The sequence below is a fragment of the Vipera ursinii genome, assembly GCF_947247035.1.
Source record: "Vipera ursinii genome assembly, chromosome: 1".
In the NCBI taxonomy this organism is placed as follows: Eukaryota; Metazoa; Chordata; class Lepidosauria; order Squamata; family Viperidae; genus Vipera; species Vipera ursinii.
This window is the reverse complement of record NC_139512.1, coordinates 114,688,328-114,706,889: the sequence shown is the minus strand read 5'-3', so window position 1 is coordinate 114,706,889 and position 18,562 is coordinate 114,688,328. Positions and strand designations below refer to the sequence as shown.

The 18,562-nt window shown below is 40.0% G+C and overlaps 1 protein-coding gene across 1 annotated transcript; it reads left to right on the top strand.

Moving 5' to 3' along the window:
* Nucleotides 1-5,154: 5,154 nt before the first annotated feature.
* LOC310631901 (membrane-spanning 4-domains subfamily A member 12-like) lies at nucleotides 5,155-18,294 on the top strand. Its single transcript, XM_083348685.1, has 7 exons — nucleotides 5,155-5,393; nucleotides 7,843-8,018; nucleotides 9,026-9,142; nucleotides 10,213-10,269; nucleotides 11,608-11,754; nucleotides 14,800-14,916; nucleotides 15,660-18,294. The coding sequence occupies exons 2-7, from the start codon at nucleotides 7,845-7,847 to the stop codon at nucleotides 15,666-15,668; spliced, it is 621 nt and encodes a 206-aa protein (XP_083204811.1). The 5' UTR covers nucleotides 5,155-5,393; nucleotides 7,843-7,844; the 3' UTR covers nucleotides 15,669-18,294.
* Nucleotides 18,295-18,562: the final 268 nt, after the last annotated feature.

Genomic DNA, 18,562 nt, shown 5'->3' with positions numbered 1-18,562 from the left:
AAGTTTATGGAAATAGTGGAAGGTGAAGACAATTGGACACTGGTTACTGATTTTGTCTTAGTTGGATTTACAACCATTTCTATGCATAACCTTCTTTGTGGTGTTCTTGGTTATCTACTTCCTAACACTTATTGGGAACCTGGACACTATGGCCCTGAGATTCCCATTTGCACACACCCATGTACTTCTTTGTGGGTAGCCTTTCCTTCCTGAATGTCTGGAATTCTTTGGTCTACACTCCTCAGATTTTATATGACTGTGTATCCAAGCACAACCATATGTCCCTCACTGGTTGTGTAGCCCAGCTTTTCTTTGCTGCTGGAATGGGCTAGAGTGAATGCTTCCTACTGGCCTTCATGATCTATGACCACTTTGTGGCCATTTGCAATTCACTCCTTCACAACACTGCCATGCTGAAGAAACTCTGTGTCCTGTTCCATTGCACACACCAGTAACATGTTCCACCTATGCTTCTATGGTAGTAATATCACCAACCATTACTTTTGTGATGTGCCACCACTTGTGAAGATGGCCTGTGACAACACAAGAGTAAAAGAATATGAACTCATATGAACTTTCTGCTTAGGCACCAGTAGAGTCCTCTGGTATGAGTCATAGTTCTCAGTTTCTAGGAAATTAAGGGAAGAGAAAGTCATGGTGGGGAGTGGGGGGGGAGAGAGAAAAATAAAATAACTGACAAACCTTGCAAAAAACTGATGCATTGGTTATAGAGTTAGGAAAGAAACAAATAGGCTAGCTACTTTTTCATCATTGACTTTTTAAGCATCTGTCACAGGGTTCCCCAAGTTGGTGGCTCTGCTCATGCTCACTGGGCCTTGCACAGGCAAAGTGAGAATGTTGGCAAAAGTCATTTCCTGCTTGCCTGGGAAGGCACCAGCTGCTTTGCACAGGTAAAGGGGGAAGCCAAACAAAGATTTTAGCAGTGCTCCCCCTTTGCCTCTGCACATTTGACCAGCTTTATTGTTTTTGGTTTTAATGTGATTTTTTTTCTAATACCTCCCGGTAGGATCTAATCCACACACAACATCCCAGTATGATGAGAAAAGAAATCTGTCATGTAGGGAGAAGTCTTCCTGAAGATCTTCACAAGAGGGTAAATTGGACAGTGGCTTCAACTGGTTAATTTGCTTGGATCCTTTTCAGAAAGAGGAAGATACTTGCTGATCTTTTCCCTTCCCTTTTCTCATGTACATTCATTGTTTGTGCAACCACTTAATCTCCTCTTCCTGTTCTCACAGATCTCTGCTGTTGGAAGAGGAAGCTTGAAGCTCTCTAGAGTAGACTCCTTTGGGACTGACCTCCCTTTACTCCCAGCCTAACCAACCAGCAGTGAGAAACTCGGCAGGTCTTTTCACCCAAGAATATTGGATCCAAGTTTCCCAAATCTCATTACCACTGATTGCTTCTTTAAATGGAAAACATACAGCTTGAAAGAACAATCCAATGCATCAAGGACCACATTTTGGAAGACATAGGCTCTGCCTCCAAGTAGTTTTCTGTCCCCCAACCATGTTCTTTTTTTCTATTTGTCACGATTATATTTTAATTGAAATTGGGTTGGTTAGTTTTCTTTGGTTTGTTACAAGCTGCTCAAAGTTGGGCAGCCATATAACTTCTTTAAAATAAATATAATTAATGCTACCCCAAATAAAATGTAAATTAATTAAAAGTCACAAAAACAACAGCTGAAAATATCATTCTACCCACTTAGAAGATTTAGCTGAAGTGGAAAGTCTTGATTTTCTTCCTGGTGCAATGCCCAAGAAAATGCATTTCATAGTCTAGGCTCTTACGTGTACTGAGACATTCTGTCAACGCTGCTAGCATGGATGTTTTTGCATTGACAACAGATGAAAATGTAGCCATTTTCTTCCTTTCGCTTTTAGAGTTTGATGATGCTGGGGAGGGGGGATGTGAATGAGAGTCCAGCTAGACATAACAACACTGAGCCTAGCGTGAGAATCAAGGTTGTTGAAATCAGAGATGATAAAGAATTGGCCGGCTGGAGAGCTGGACAGAAAGCCCACGCTTCAAGTTATTTGGGGTATGTGATTTATGACTGTAAATTGGAGGAGGGAATTGTGCTTTGATACTATGTGCCCAGGGGAGGGGAATTCAGCTTTTGGCTTTGATTATGTAAGTGCAGATATTATGCTACTCGAATAAAAGATTCTTTAAGGTAAACAATGCCTCGAAGTTCTTTTGAAGAGTTTCATCTGTTGGAACCATGACACATTCTCTTACATGGGTTGTATTACAATACAATCTACTGTTGCTATATTGTAATATCTTGCAATACTTTGATGGTGTTATTAAGATTCCCTGCAGTGGGGCAAACTATCCTTCGGTGATTAGGAGCTTTGGTTCATTCACTTTTTTTTTAACCCAATGTCCCTCACAGGGACTGTCTTTCAGCAACACTGAATGCCTCTTAGGCTGTTAGAGGAAAGGAGGGATATTAGACTAACGTAAATTATATTTATGCAATATTTACTGTAGCACTGGAGGAGAGCAATATCTTGAGTTCCTCATAAAATTACATAACAGAGCAATGAAGGATGTATCTGGAATTTTCCTAAACAATTATTAGAAAGCACTCTCTGAGCAACTAGGGAGCCAGTTCGATCTTGTGATTAAGGCACCAGGCTAGAAAGTGGGAGAGTGGGAGTTCTAGTCCTTCCTTAGCCATGAAAACCAGCTGGGTGATTTTGGGCCAGTCATTGTCTCTCAGCTCAACTCACCTCACAGGGTTGTTGTTGTGGGGAAAATAGGAGAAGGAAGGTTATGTTGGATATATTTGCCACTTTGAGTTATTTGTAAATATAAAGGTAGAATACAAGCAAACAAACAAACAAACAGGATTTACTTCTCAATAAATGCCTATTCCATATTTCTTTAGCAGAACATTCTCCAGATCTTTTCAGACCTCAGTAGCTCAAGTTGCCAGATAATAAACATTTTCACCATTTTGGCTGGGAAGTGCCACATTTGGAGAATGTCAAATTGCAGAAGGCTAACATCTAGGATGGGACTATGAATCTTTTAATAAAAAAAATTAAATCCATGTATGTAAATGTATGTACAGAATAACTGCATTATTAATGTTTAAGGCCTTTCAAAGCTCAAGGCCTAGTTCTCTGCAGGACTGCCTTGTTCAATGATACTTAATATCTGATTAGATCTAGACATCAGACTTCCTGCAGGTGTTATGGTTAATATGCATCAGCTTCCCTAAGTAGATCAGACAGGAAATTTGATAGGATGATCTCCTTCTAATTTATTGTAAAGCTACATAAACAGAATCTTGCAAGTCTAAAAGTACAATCTCCCACCCTCTCCTTTACAGCCTGAGAACTTGGGCTGTTTCCCAACACAACATCTCTTTTGCCATCTTCCATTTCCACATACCCTCACAACATGTCATCTTGTGGACCTTGGAAATTGGCTCTTTGTATGTGGGCCCCTCCACTACTAGTCTATGTGATTGAATCTTCTCCAAAATCTAAATAGCTTCTGTTGTGTAGTCAGTTCTTTGCAGACATTGAGCGAGACGGGAGGTTCAAACAGCAACAGGCTTTATTGAAGGTCAGAACATAACAGAAGCAACTAGGAGCTGCTGCACAGCTATTTATACGGTTGGCCGGTAGGCAGTGTCCAATAGGTTTAAAGTAACAGTTTCCCGCCAAAAACCTTCTTAACCAGCTGGAGACAGCCAGTCTAGGCTGGCCAAGCAACCATTACAAAACATACATGTGTATTAAGCAATTAGCAAACAGTGCAGTACAAGCAAACACTTACAGCATATAAAAGGCTAGTACATTACAGCTTCGGCCCTTTTTTTGTTTAGACAAGCGTTTAAAATCTGTATTTTTTTCAACAGTCCTTTCTCTATAGTGATTTTGGATTTTATTCCTTGGTGCTTGTTGTTTCCTTCCCTGATAAACAGATATTGGCGGTTGTTGATGCTTGTCATTGTTTTCTACTTATTTCATTGTTTTAACATATTGTATGCAGCCTAGAATTGCTTAGATTAGCATTTTTCAACTTTGGCAGTTTTCAAATGCGTTCTAAAAGTTGCCAAGATTGAGAAACACTGACTTACATTATTGTGATAGTTTACAAAGTGAAGAAATGTTTTTGAGCTAGAAGGCAGAACTTGGCTTAGCAATGCAGCTTGTTGGGAAATCCTTGGGCAAGTCTTCCTCTCTCCGCCCTACAGCTATCCCATCACTCAGCATGATAATATTCAACCATTTGGAGGGCTGATGGGGAGCTGTCTAGTCTAGAGACATCTCTTGGCCTTCCCCAAAGGGGTCAAAACTTGGCTGGAGGGGCCTGCTTGAGGGATACAGAAGCTCACACAACCATAGAGCTGGCTGACAACTCCTCCACCACCACCCCATTAACAACTGCTAATCCTCCATCTTGGAATTCCTCACCTTTTGAAATGTAATGTTATTTTTGTAAGTTTAAAACTTTTAAATCTTAAATTAAGTCAGAGTTTAATGTTGATTTTATTAATTATATTGTCTATGAAGATTCTCAGTCCTCAAGGCCCTGGTTGTCCCAAAGGTGTTTTTTCAGGAGGCAGCTGGACTTTCTTGTTTTTCTCATCCAAGAAGGTCCTTCAGCTGTGACGGGATGGTGGTGATCTTTCCACTCCCCACCATCCAGTCAGAGCTGAAGAAGCTTCTTGGATGGATGAGAAGTGAAACGTCTTCAAAGAAAAACCAGGAAGTCCAGTCGCCTCCTAAAACAGCATCTCTGGGATATTAATTATATTGTACACTGCCCAGAGCGGTTAAGAATTAGGAAATTGGGAAAGAGTTACTTGTATGCATGCATGCATGCATGCACGTAACTCTTTCCCAATTTCCTAATTCTTAATCGCTCTGGGCAGTGTACATACAGAAATACATACACAAAGTTTTTAAATCAACATTTTCATAAAGTATCACATAAACGTTTATTAGGAATAAAGTCATTTTTCGAACGGAGCAGCTGACGTTCGCATTCTCCTCCTCCTCCTCCTCCTCCTCTATGTCACAATCTTTGGCAACGGGACATTAGTAACCATTCCGAGAAATGCCCACACACCCCCCACACCCCCCAAAAAGAAAGTAGCCGCCTTCTGGCGTCAATGCGCGCGCGCAAACCCGAGATTCGGCGTTTCGCCGCCCCTGCTGGCCTCCGTTCCGTTTCCTTTCCCGGAAAAGCGATGCGAGCGAAACTGTCATCGAGGGTTACAGCCCGCAGCTGCCTGGCCTCGGGAGTGGGAAGCTGAGGCGGGGAACGAAAGAGTTTTCTGCCTGCGGCAACTGCCGACCAAGAACTGCAAGCTTAAGAGAAGGGAAGACGCGACTCTCTGGCGGGTGAGCGTCTCCCCGGCTACTTCTAACCCGGCGTTACGTTTTTCGGTGGGCGGAAGGAGCGGCGCGTGGTGAAAACAAGAAACGACGCGGAGGATCGGAGAGCCCAGCCGCGTTGCTTTCTGCGGGCGAAGCCAAAAGCCAGAGCCCGGACCTAACATTCAATTATGATCTTTCTTGGTTAGGTTTTTATTAGCAGCAGTGTTAAGTGGAGAAAGGGTACGGATTTCAGTCGTCCTCTTCTTCAGAGGAGACAGGCAAGTGCAGAGCTCCACCCCACTCCACCTCGTGGTATTGGGATCGAAGTTGGATAGGAAAGGGTTCCGCCTTCTGCACACGAGGATCCAGACTGGAATTTCATTAATTTGAAAAAATTTGTCCTCAAAGGTGGACTTTTGCAGCAGGGTTGTTCGTAAATTTGATGATTAAAAATCTGGCCTCAGTAGTTGTGCTTTGGGAGAGCAGAGCCAAGGTAGAGGAGATCCCATCCACAGATGTGTTTGGCTTTTAAAAAGTAAATAGCGGGTGTACAGATGACTCCACTTTGGAGCATTGGTGTGGTCCTCTATCCCCATACAGGCTAACCTTCTGGATTGGGCCTTGCTATTTGCTTTGAAAAGTCTGTTAATGTAGTTGCTCTTTGTGTTAATCTCATCTCTTCCAGGTCGACCCTACGGTTCTGCCACATTTCCAGTTATATGCTGCCATTTTCATTTCCTTTCAGTTGGACTAGACTAGACTAGATTAAGACTAGGCTAGACTAGAGCTGGAAGGGACCTTGGTAGTCTTATAGTCCAGCCCCCTGCTCAAGCAGAAGAATCTATATAATTTTAGATAAGTGACTGTCTAGTCTCTTCTCAAAAACCTCCAGTGATGGAACAGCCACAATTTTTGAAGGCAAGTTGTTCCACTGGTTAATTGTCCTCACTATTAGGAAGTTTCTCCTTAATTCCAGGTTGCTTCTCTCTTTGATCAGTTTCCAACCATTGTTTCTTGTCCTGCCCTCTCGTGCCTTGGAGAATAATTTGACCCTCTCTTCTTTGTGCAGCTTCTCAAATACTGGAATACCGCTATCATGTCACCTCTATTTCATCTTTTCCTAGACTAGCCAAACCCAAATCCCGCAGTCGTTCTTCATATGTCTTAGTCTCCAGGCCTTTGATCATGAATTAAGCAACTCATTCATGATGAACAGGTTGACTGGAGTGTTTTTCCTTAATGCCAAAAATGAAACATGAAATGTCTGTGGAGATGGTGAAATCAATTCCTAAAGAGGAAGAAATAGAAAATGTTCTTTCTAAAAATTTGTTTTGTTTTATCATCAATAAGAGGGCCAGGAAATACACTGTAGTTCTCTTAACTGCTAAAAAAACTTCCAGATGGAGGGCTTCTGAACAATGACATGAATAAGGTAGATCAGTTACACATGAAAAATGATGAAATATGGAAACCTTCTGGATTACTATGAATGCAGTAAAAATTACACAATAATTGACTGGAAACACCATAAATACAGGCTGGATTCTTACATTTCATTAAGCCAAAATGCGAATCATTTAGCTTGAACTTAACTTGCTGTCTGAGCCCACCAAATTGCCCCTTATTCAATACAGGTAGATCTTGACATATGACCACAGTGAAAATGAGAACTTCTGTTGCTAAATGATGTCATAAAGTAAGTCACATCCTGTTTTACAACCTTTTTTGCCATGGTTGTTAAGCGATACACATGGTTATATGAACGAGGTGGATGAGTTACACATGGAAAATAATGAAATATGGAAACCCTTTGGTTTCCTATGAATGCAGTAAGAAATTGTACAATATAACCTTTGATTGGAAGTGCCAATCATTCCTAAAACTAATCAACTTGTGATCAGATTTGGAACTTGCTACTATGGTTTAATGAAGTTTGTGCTTCTTGTTTAGGTAGACCCTTGGTGGCAAAACTGAAGTGGCTTAAGTTGGATGCCAGTTCAGTCCTGGACCTACCACTCTTCTTCACTCTGTTAATGACATTGGTAAATAGGTAGCAGAAATGCATACCAAATTTGTAAATGATACAAAAATTAATATACCCCATCTAAGAAAAACTGAAAATGATCTGGGTAAGGTTAGATAAATGGGCTAAAAATAACAACATTGTATTTAATGAGTGTAAAATTCTCGGAAATAAAAATCAAGCCAACAGAGGTAGGATGGGGGGATATTAGGCTTGGTAACGGTATTTGTGAAAAATTCCCTGGAATACTAATTGATTGGAATCTGAGCCAGTTTGTTCTAGTGGTTAAGGCACCAGGCTAGAAAGCGGTATGATGTATCAAATATAATGAGAAAACAATTCCACTATTTTTTGAATTGGTCAGATTCATTTTAAATAGGGGTTCACCAGGATTTTTGTCAACTGCAACACATTTTGGCTCTTGGTAAATATGCATTTTGTTTTCTTCAGAAATGGCCAGCACTGTGACAGAGCATGGAAATGTGAGGATCGTCACTCAAACAGTCCCACAGACAGGCTCTGCGCCAACAGCTGCAGTCAGAGTGGTTGACACTACTTCCGCGGTATCTCAGCTTGCACTAACCCATAAGAAAAAGATCAAGAATACTCTGCTCAATGTGATTGGGGTAAGGCCCTCTAGATTTGTCCAACTAAGCCCAAATTCTGTGAAGGCCTCCACATTTCTCTGTGAGACAACTCAGATCCTCAACGCAGCTTAAGTAAGACTTTTTAACAAACGGAATTATAAGAAGAATCACAGACTCTCTTCATTTTTAAATAATTATGCTAGTGTCTGAAAGGTACACTAAATTTTAGTTCCTTACGTAGAGGGACAGCATGGTTTAATCCTTCCTCTCTCCGTTCCCAAGTTCTATCATAGTAGAACTTATTACCTGGACTGTTACCATCTACATTTTTGCCTAATCCCTAAATAAGAAGGTTGTACTCCAAAGACATTACAGCTATTTTTGTGTTAATATGCTTTTAGCAGATAGTTTTGCTACTGTATTACTTCTATTGGGATTGTTGGTAACCAGATACAGTATAGAGGAATAACCTTGGATTCCTCGCAAACCTAGAAAATTTTTTGGTTTTGGATAGCCTTGAAGACAAACTCCTAATTTTTAGTATGGCATCCCTAAAAAATTTATTATTGCAAGACCTCTCTTAATGGCTTGATATTTCCTTAACCAATGCTCAAAGTCCACTCTATATTTCGTTTTTTTAAAGTGAGGATTGTATTTTAAAAAGAAAAGGAAAGCCAAAGGAGGAGGAGGTCACTGGATAGCCTCTCTCCAGCTACACCCCTGCAAATCATCTTGAATCTGTGCTGAAATCCCAAGAACATATTTAAGGAGTTAATCATTCACCGATTAGTTGAAACGATGGTAGTGATTTTATTTATGATTCTGAGTTGATTTTCGTCTCCCCCCACTCCCCTTTGTTTAATATTGCTGTCTTATCCAAAATACTCTTTCTAATAGAGGAAAAACTCGATTTTGTAGGATATTTCTCATTAAAACCTTTGACCTATTCGGGATCGCACAGTACAAAATACACCTTGGGTCTGTTAAATGTTAATGCTTTAGATATCTAAATATATCACTTGTACCCTCTTTCTTTTTTCCTTCAGATCATGCAGATTGCTTTTGGGGTTACCCACGTGAGCTTTGGCATTGCCCTGACAGCCGCTCAAAAAAGCTTCAGCATCACTGTGCTAAGTGGCATTTACTTCTGGATTGGGATCCTGGTAAGCAAACTTTTTGAGAGGCACATATATTCTATATTCAGTCGACAGAAGCTTCTGTAGGGTTCTGTATAGTTTCAGAATCAGGGGGAGATCTAGCAACCACCCCCACCCCCAAACAGACAGTATGTTTGTTCAGCACAAACTTTTCCTGACACCTTTCCCCCCCCCACCCCCAACTTGGTGCTTTGCAGATATCTTTGAATTCAGTTCTCATAATATCAGTGTTGGTTAGAAAATAGTGAAGTTAAAATCCAATGCAAGCCAAAGACATCAGGTTAAGGCAGGGATACTTTCTTTTACACAGAGGACTTTTTAACTTTCTGAGCCTATTAGGTTTTTGAGCAAATTCAACCGGCATGCCTTAACCTACTCTTAAGGGAAACTGGAACAGGCTTTTTCTCATCTTTCAGTTGCCTTCAACACTTAGTGCTTGAATAAGGAAGTGGGATGTAAATTTCATTAATAAATGTTTAGTTTGATTCTATTGTTCTGTACCAGCCTGCTACCGGCCCTGCAGAAAAGGCAGGGACAACCCCTTTACAAACGGCAAGAGGCTGGAATAAAGCCTGCCAAATTTATTAACATAAAACAGAGCAAGACAAGACACCAACCATGAAACAGGAGCTATGAAACAGGAACAATCCAAGCGGTTGCCTTCAGCAAACCAGCCCTCCCACACATTCCCCTTAAATACAGTTCAGGGCATGGCCTCTCTCTGCCTCCTTCCGAGGTGCCCCATTGCCTTCCTCTGTTTACTCCTGATTGACTGCCTCCTGCGTCGGGCGTCCTTGAACAGGGCCAGCTGTGGGTCATCTTCATCCACGCTGTCAGGCTCACACAGCTGGGTCTCCGTCGTGACCAAGTGAGAGGGGCCCGGCTGAGGGCTCTGCGGAGCCTCAAGGCCATCATCAGCAAGCTCTTCAACACCCCCCTCCTCCTCCTCTGAGTCGTCCGACCCAACTGCCGAACCCACAGGCTGACCCTGAATCACAACACTTATGAGCACTGGTTCTACAATGTAAAATAGGCTCGCCCTCAAACCTGCTATTTGTTTTCCTTTGCTTCTGTAGCTCTTGATCACCGGGTCTTTGTTGATAGAAGTTGAGAAAAGACAATCTGATCAACTAGTAAGTATATTCCCCAGATTTATCAGTCTGGCTTTGTTTTTCCTCGCTCAGAAGGTAAATTTCAGTACTTGAACAAAAACTAGTTGAATTATACTAATGTATAGGAAAAAGAGAAGGAGGTTTACAATGTGGAAGCAAGACAAAAGTGCTCACAATAGATAATAAAGAAACGGTAGGTAGTGTAATTTGGAGTTTATAGGCAGGTGCAGAGCCATTTCTCATGGCCAAATTAAAGCATTTCCCATCAACTCTTGGAACTGGCAGAAAATTAGGCTGGTATAAAATTTGCTATCCCCATACTGTAGAGATAAAAAAAAACTAGCAAATTGTGCTCTCTTCACCTACGACAAATTGGTGGAGTTTGCTCTCACCAAATCACTCTCTTGAGATGACGCTGAGGAGGAGGAGGAGGAAATTTTTGACAGATGGTTAGCCAGCTTTTAAAACTTGGTCACAAATGCTTCGCATGGATGCATTCAAAAGGAGTCTGTCAGTTGATATCCGCTGATCATTGGCATCCTTTTTGATTGCTAAGAAGCACTGAGAAGAATGGGGCTGTGAAATAGTAGAGAGAGAGAGAGCTGGTTTCACTACTTCACCATGCTGCTCCCATCCATCCTTGCAGCCCACTAACCAGCTGCTGTTTGGGTTGATCCAGGTCTCTGGGATAGGGATTAAATTATGATTGCTCCAATGAGCTTATGAATGGTATAATTTCTTCCTATTAGTAGAAACCAGGTTGCAGAATTACTGACATGCTATCATTTCATTATTTTAGCTTTTAAGAGGCAAGGAGAGGCAATACGCAGGAGAAAAATAGCCAGATACCAGGTATGGGAGGGAAAGGGGTGGTGTGGGCTATGGAAGATTTTGGGGCAGCTCAGGTCAGGAGAAATGCAACTGGGTGGGCTGGGAAAGGTGTGTGTGTGGGGGGGGGGGTCCTTCCTCCTTGTTCCTTCCCCTTTCCCATACCAGCAGACAGGTAAATGGCTGTTGCCAGGGGAGGGGAAGGGAGCAAAGGATTGCAAGTCTGGCTGGGAAACTGTCATAGAATGTTGAAAATGAAGATCATGTGACTGGAGCAGCAGCCCATCAGTACAGCAGCAGCCAGTAGTACTGAAGCAGCCACAACATTCTCAAATTTCATTTGGGAGTCATGACTCCTATATTTTGGATTCATTCTGTAAGTTGGCCCATTCAAAAATTGTTGCCCTATGATGCACCATTTTGCCTGGTTAAAGGCCATGACAACAAGAATTTTAGTACTATATAGACAGGTGCTTCTAAGAGTTACACAAGATGTATAACAACTAACATTTATCTAATATATTGATGTAGGTGAAATCTGCTTTCTTTGCCAACTTGATATTTTGGGCAGCTGGATTGGTTGCAATAGTCCTACATGGTACTGAGATTGCACAAACTGTTAAAGAAGGAAACCCGTGTGACTTGAACCCCAGTTACTACTGCGGAAATTATCATCAGGTAAAATTTCTGGCCTCCCTTCATGTGTACATAGCTGCAATTGAAATGATTCTGACATAGTAAGATTCAGACCTTAAAAGAGTCTTCAACTTGTCTAAATTTGGTATAGATATGAGCCCTGTTCTCCATTATGGGATTTATTTTGTTTCGTTTTGTACTTTTTTTTGTCACTTACAGAACTATAATTAAATTGTGCTACACAGGTATTTTTAACTGGAAACGAACACATTGACTGAGTTAACATATTACATTAAGCCATGATTTCCTTAATGATTTACCATGATTTGATAAGTAAACTGCAAATAAATACATACAACATTCTAAGACACAAATTAGTGTTAACAATTCACAGTGGTTGAGTTCACACAGGATGCTAAGTCAAAATTAAACATTATTTCTGAGTGTGGTGTCTAAATCCAATTACTGTATTCTTTCTATATTGATTGAGAAAGTCATGAAATAATGTCTTGAATTTTGACCTATTAAGCCTTCCCATCTTAGCATTTATTTCTTTTCAACACTTCCCTGCGACATCTCCCTGAACGCAGCAGTAATTTTTGAGTATAAGTATGCATGTATTTTAACACAACAAAAAATTACACTAGAATTACAAAATGTTCTCTAGTTCATGTACCCATTGCCCATAACATCTGCAATAATATCAATATTTTTGTAATTTGAAAAAATGAAATACTTGTGTATTTATAGTGGGCCCATAAATAGGAAAACTTGAAGTCGTTGTAATTAATCTCTAAAGGAACCAGATGCTTGAATATTTTCTGTAAGAAAAGGTTTAGGATTGCTTCCCTTATGTTTCCCTTTTTTAGAATCACTGAAAGCATACAGGATTTTTTATGTATGTATGCATGTATGTATAAAATAAAGCTTGTTTGTTGCTAGAAACCTTATCTCATACATACCAGTGCATATTCAGATCAACATCACAGGCCTGTGTCTCTCACTTCAGAGGACATAAAAGTCAGTCATGGCAATTGTCCTACCAAGAAAGTCAGCCCATCTTCGTATCTGTTATTTTCAAACATGATAAACATCTGGTTTAGGATTATGAGAACTTCTAGGGGCTAGGAAAAGCAAGGATCTAGTGATATACAACATCTCTGGGTTTTCTTTACTGATATCTGTAACATTAGAATTTGACTGGCTACAATATATTTTGGGTTCTCAAAAAATCCAGTGTAGATAAAATTGAAGGGAAGCCAAACAATTCCTCATTTTGGTGGAAACAATTGGAAGGAAACAACTGCAATGTTAAATTCAAGTAAAATACTAAGGGTATCTGAAGAAGCCACTTTACAGCTCCTTAAATTAACTTGAGCAGCTATGTCAACACACATTTTTTAAACGTATCTATGTTGGTGGGAAGCCCATCTATGTTGGTAGCAATAGTTCTGTTACAATGATGTTATTCTGAATGGTAGGCAATAATTAAGCTGGTTGAAGAATATATTTGAGGCTGTCAAATGGGACAGAGATTAATGGAAGAGGTGCTGACTCCTGCTGGCTATTAAGGTCAGGTCTACTTCAGATGGCAGTGAGGTCTCTGACAAGCAGAAAGAGCAGCTTGTCACCTGGATTATGTCTAGCAGGGTGATTAAAAACGGAATTAATGTGTCAATTTTCTTATCATATTATAGTATAACAACACAGAAACTATTATAAGGAAGCACTGTTTTACTGTCAGATCAGTCTGGAAGAATAATTATTATTGAAGATCTATGCAACAGTGCTGCCTGCACTGTTCAGTTGCTAGCTTAAAGAAAAGATCTCTTTGAAGGGAGGGAGGTGCATCCTGACTGTTTTACTGTTTCTTCAGTCTTCATCATCATAATTTGCTCCATAGTTTTGTAGCCAGAATAAAATGGGAAAGCTAGAAATACAAGGAAGAAGTAAAATAAAAAGAAACTAAAATCCCTGGGAAAGCAAAGGAGCCTATTGTGGTCACTAGGCCACTGTGGAGAAAAAGAAGGACCCCTGCCTTTCTTCGCAAGGGAAGGATAAGACCTGGGTGAATGAAGCCATTTCATTCCATGCTGTTCTGTACCAGCCTGCTACCGGCCCTGCAGAAAAGGCAGGGACAACCCCTTTACAAACGGCAAGAGGCTGGAATTAAGCCTGCCAAATTTATTAACATAAAACAGAGCAAAACAAGACACCAACCATGAAACAGGAGCTATGAAACAGGAACTAATCAAGCGGTTGCCTTCAGCAAACCAGCCCTCCCACGCATTCCCCTTTTATACAGTTCAGGGCGTGGCTTCTCTCTGCCTCCTTCCGAGGTGCCCCATTGCCTTCCTCTGTTTACTCCTGATTGACGGCCTCCTGCGTTGGGCGTCCTTGAACAGGGCCAGCTGTGGGTCATCTTCATCCACGCTGTCAGGCTCACACAGCTGGGTCTCCGTCGTGACCAGGTGGGAGGGGCCTGGCTGAGGGCTCTCATCAGCAAGATCTTCAACCCCTCAGCAAGCTCTTCAACACCCCCCTCCTCCTCTGAGTCGTCCAACCCAACTGCCAAACCCACAGGCTGACCCTGAATCACAACACATGCCCACCTTGGCTATTCAAGGAAGGTGGTGCCTTAGGTGCTGCCCTAGTCTGAAAAAGATCTTGTCTTGAGTGCTAAGGATGAAGCTGAGGCAAGCAGAAGCCCATCTCCTCAGGCTTCCTAACTGAGGACCACAGTAGGTGACTCCTGTAGCCTTCACCTGTACCCCACTTTTTATTTCAGAGGAGCACAGGCCGTACTCCTGAGTGAGGTGGTACAAAAAAGAGCAAATAAGCACCAAGTTATCAACATATACTAAGTTAAAACTAAGATTATATTAAGTGTAACTAAATTTTAAAAAATTAAATAATTGAGTAATATTTGGGTTCTAAGTTAGTTAACTGCTCTTCACTTCACTGATATAGGATTTCTTGTAGTCCCTATAATGATAATGTTTTCAATTCTATGGTTTATATAACAGAGGAATTACAGTCAGGTGGAGTGGTGACGATCATCACAATTGTATGTGGTTTTCCCCACAGATTTTATCGTTTGGCCTGAACTCTGTGTTCATCATTTTTGTGCTTCTTGAAGTATCCTTAGCTGTCACGGCTGCAATTAGGCTCAAGACTCAAAAGCAACAGAGCTATCAACCAATGGTGAGGACAAAAACCCAACTAGCTTGTCTATCTTACTTTTGTCTGGGTTACTGATGTAGCAAATGTAGTCTTAAACCAGGAGCTTTGAGGGCTACAGTATATAAAGGAGAGCCATGTTAATCAAGGAGCTAGATAAACTTTGTTACCAAGGAGAGATCCAATGTAAAAACTAAGGAAAAAATTCCTGACAGTGAGAATGATTAATCAGTGGAACAGCTTGCCTCCAGAAGTTGTGGGTGCTCCAACACTGGAGGTTATTAAGAAGAGGTTGGACAGCCATGTGACTGAAATGGTATAGGGTTTCCTGCTTCAGCAGAGACTTTGGAGTAGAAGACCTCCAAGGTCCCTTCCAATTCTGTTGGAATTCTGTATAATCCATAGTAGCAAAAAAAAAAATCAGAAGAGTTTGATAGTATCTTTCCCATCTAACAAATATTATTAAATCCACATCACTCTATATACATGATGAAGTAAGCCACAGCTCATGAAAGCTTATGCCCGTAACAAAATTTGTTAGTTGGAAAAAGTGCACCAGAGCTTCCTACTGGTTTTTAGGCTCAGAGGACTTTCAAATCCTGAACCTCCTCCTGTTACTATTTAGAGATTTCCAGGTTTTCTCCGGGCATTTTGATTCTACTATTTTGGGAATTGTGCAGAAAAATGAACTTGTTATTCTTGAGCAAATTAAGTGGTTAAAGGCCTTTATATTTGCTAGATTAATCTTTATTGTGTGTGTTTTCCAGACATCATGAAGACAAGTGGTTTCTCCTCTCCTGGCACACAATGCTGAATATTTACTCTAGCTGCCTCCTTGGCTTATAGCTATATGAGTGTGAGCTTCCTACCATCTCTTTACTTTTTCAGTAAAGGTTCCCTTCCCTTGCTCAATCCCAAAAGTCTCCACCTAGAAATGGAAAACAGGTTTGTTTATTATGAGCTTCTCCTATATACCATAGGAAAGCCACAAGTCTATCCCAAATACAAGGCCTGTTACACTCCCTGCATTATGAAATATCCTCTGTAGTTTCATCAACTTGCATATCCTGACAAACACCAATCTTGATGTGTGCTAGTGTAGATTTTATCATAGCTCTACCATCATTCCCTTTCATCTGTAACTTTTCGAGGTCTTCATGAAGAAGAGACAGATAATCTGCAAGTGATCCCCCCTCCCTGCAATAAGAGGTCATTTGTTTGGAATCGCCTAAAATTTGTATATTTTCATCTGTCTGTATGAGAGAGAGATTTCGCCAAGTAGGCTTTCTGAGTTTTTTTCAACATTTTTCTTTTTTATAAATAACTATTAAAATTTTAAGATGACAGAAACTATCAAGAACTAATATTAGAATAAAAAGGAAGAAAGAAAAGAAATAAGAACAGAAAAAAGTGCAGAAAAGAAATATAATTTCTGATTTTTTTACAGCAGCTATATTTGCTATGTATGCACATTAAGCTTTTACCCTATAGTTACAACACTGTTTACATTTTTATAACTACTTTGTAATCATCAAAACAATGTATCGTAATTTCATCTTTTTTTAGTTTCACACAAAAGGTCAATAAAGGTTTCCGATCAGCACTGAACTATACTATAATGAAAGGCATTGATTAGGAGTCAGAAAAATGGTTAGCGTTTGTACTGAAAGCAGAGAGAGCTGTTCCGCTAAATTAATTTATTTTTGTTGCCCTGGGGTTTAGTTTTACTTTAGTTTATTAAAAATAATAAAAGAGAATGGGAAATATGTTACCAACTAATTAGCAGTGATGTTGCCTTGAGGAAAAAAGACCACCCCTGCCAAAGGAGGAATCATTCAATTCATGGCACTGAAGCAACCAGTGAGGAGCTTGAATTGAATTTCTTAAACCCTGACCACACTGTGATGTCATACAGAATTATTTCCAAAGCCAAAAGAAACAAGTGATTATGGGCCAATTTATGCATTCAGCAAAAAGTAATTGCCTAAACACTTCTCTTGCCCCACTATCTGTAGCAAAGGTTTAGTATTTCATCCTAACGAATACATTAAATGGCCCACAGATCCAATATAACCACTCAGACTGATAATGCCTATTGTTATCAGATCATTTTTTCTGCTGTTTCACAAAGACTTAGTTGTTTTGTCTTCACAAACTATTTCCATATGAAATGCTTACTTTTTCATTTATCAGTTTTAGAGAACCTTTTGTGCCTGCCCATGTTTAAATTTCACAGTTGATATATACAAAGGTACTGCTAAGCTTGTAAGCCGCCCTGAGTCTTCGGAGAAGGGCGGGATATAAATGGAATTAAAATAAAAATAAAAATAATGCCAGGCCTAAAAACTAAGAACGACACACAGTGATTCTTCCAAGCTGAGTTCTTTAGTATTTCATACCTATAGACAGAATCTTGCCAGACTGAGCACGCTACTGTTTGTATCTACTATATACTCTGTGAGTGATTAGAGAAGGGCTGTTTTCACCCTCTTTCTCTCACACATAGTATTTGGACTGAGTTGCCTCTTACACCTCTGGACTGCATCCTTTACCTCCTGGATCTCGTGAGATCTATCGCAAGCATTTTAATACAGGTAAAATGACCTTATTACGTTTACAGCTTTTCCTGTAAAGCTGTGAAACGAAGAGCCATTTCACCAAGCAATCTGTGCTTCAACTCAAAATCATCATGAATTTTAGGGGGGTTGTGTAGGCCTTTTTCATAATTAGACAGGTCCCAGAGTGACTGGGATGTAGTGTTTGAGTAAACATTGTGAGTGCCTCCATTTCTACTGTTTGGTTTTTTTAAACATAGTAATGGGTGCTCCTTGTAATGGAAACAAGTGCCTTTATTTTTCTAAACTATGTAAATATGACTTGCCATGTTACCATGTCATTGATAGTTGCATTGAAATAGCTATTCTTAACAGTTGCATTAATACTACTTTGGAGAATGTATGTTAACATCTGTATAATTATCAGAAATATTTCTTGTACTTAATGTAAGTCAATTTTCTAATCCCTTATTGAGATTATTCAAAGATCCAGCTCTGAAAGGAAAAAACATGATTTATGGAACGTGTGCTTGCACTTGTAACACTTGCTGGGAATACTGTAAATTAAATAATATTTTCCCAGGTTTATATCAGTTATGGAGGGCAGCAGCAGAAAACAGTGAAAGATACACTTGCTTTAAGATAATTCCTAGCAGGTAGCTCTGTACATGCTGTATAAAGTAATCTCCTGGGCATTTTTGAATTGCGATCTCTATGCAGTCCTATGTTTTTATATACTGTTTCTGAATAATTGCATTATATTCAGTGTTTGTTTGGGTTTTTTTATTCAGATTACATAACCAAATACCGTAGTGTGAGTAAGTGTGCTAATAAAAGGTAAACATTTCCTGAGGATTTTTTTTTCTCTATGCAAGCTCATGTTCTGATAATTCCTGTTATAGCCAGCAGATCCACAATATGATGAAATCTGGTGTTACAGAATACACCTAATAAGTCTTGAAAGGCAATCCATATCCTCTTGTTTCTTCATAGAGACAGCTTTATGTAAAATAATATCCCAATTATATTAATCATAATAGTTCAAATATAAAAGAGCAGATATATAAAAGCCTCCTTTATAATGAAGGAGTCTTGTAATGAATCATATTGAACAG

What these genes read in the sequence shown, in the direction of transcription:
- LOC310631901 (XM_083348685.1), top strand. Translation starts at nt 7,845, where the DNA reads ATGGCCAGCACTGTGACAGAGCATGGAAATGTGAGGATCGTCACTCAA. An exon ending in CTCTGCTCAATGTGATTGGG is followed by an intron (nt 8,019 to 9,025) that starts GTAAGGCCCTCT and finishes TTTTTCCTTCAG; the next exon opens with ATCATGCAGATTGCTTTTGG. An exon ending in ACTTCTGGATTGGGATCCTG is followed by an intron (nt 9,143 to 10,212) that starts GTAAGCAAACTT and finishes TTGCTTCTGTAG; the next exon opens with CTCTTGATCACCGGGTCTTT.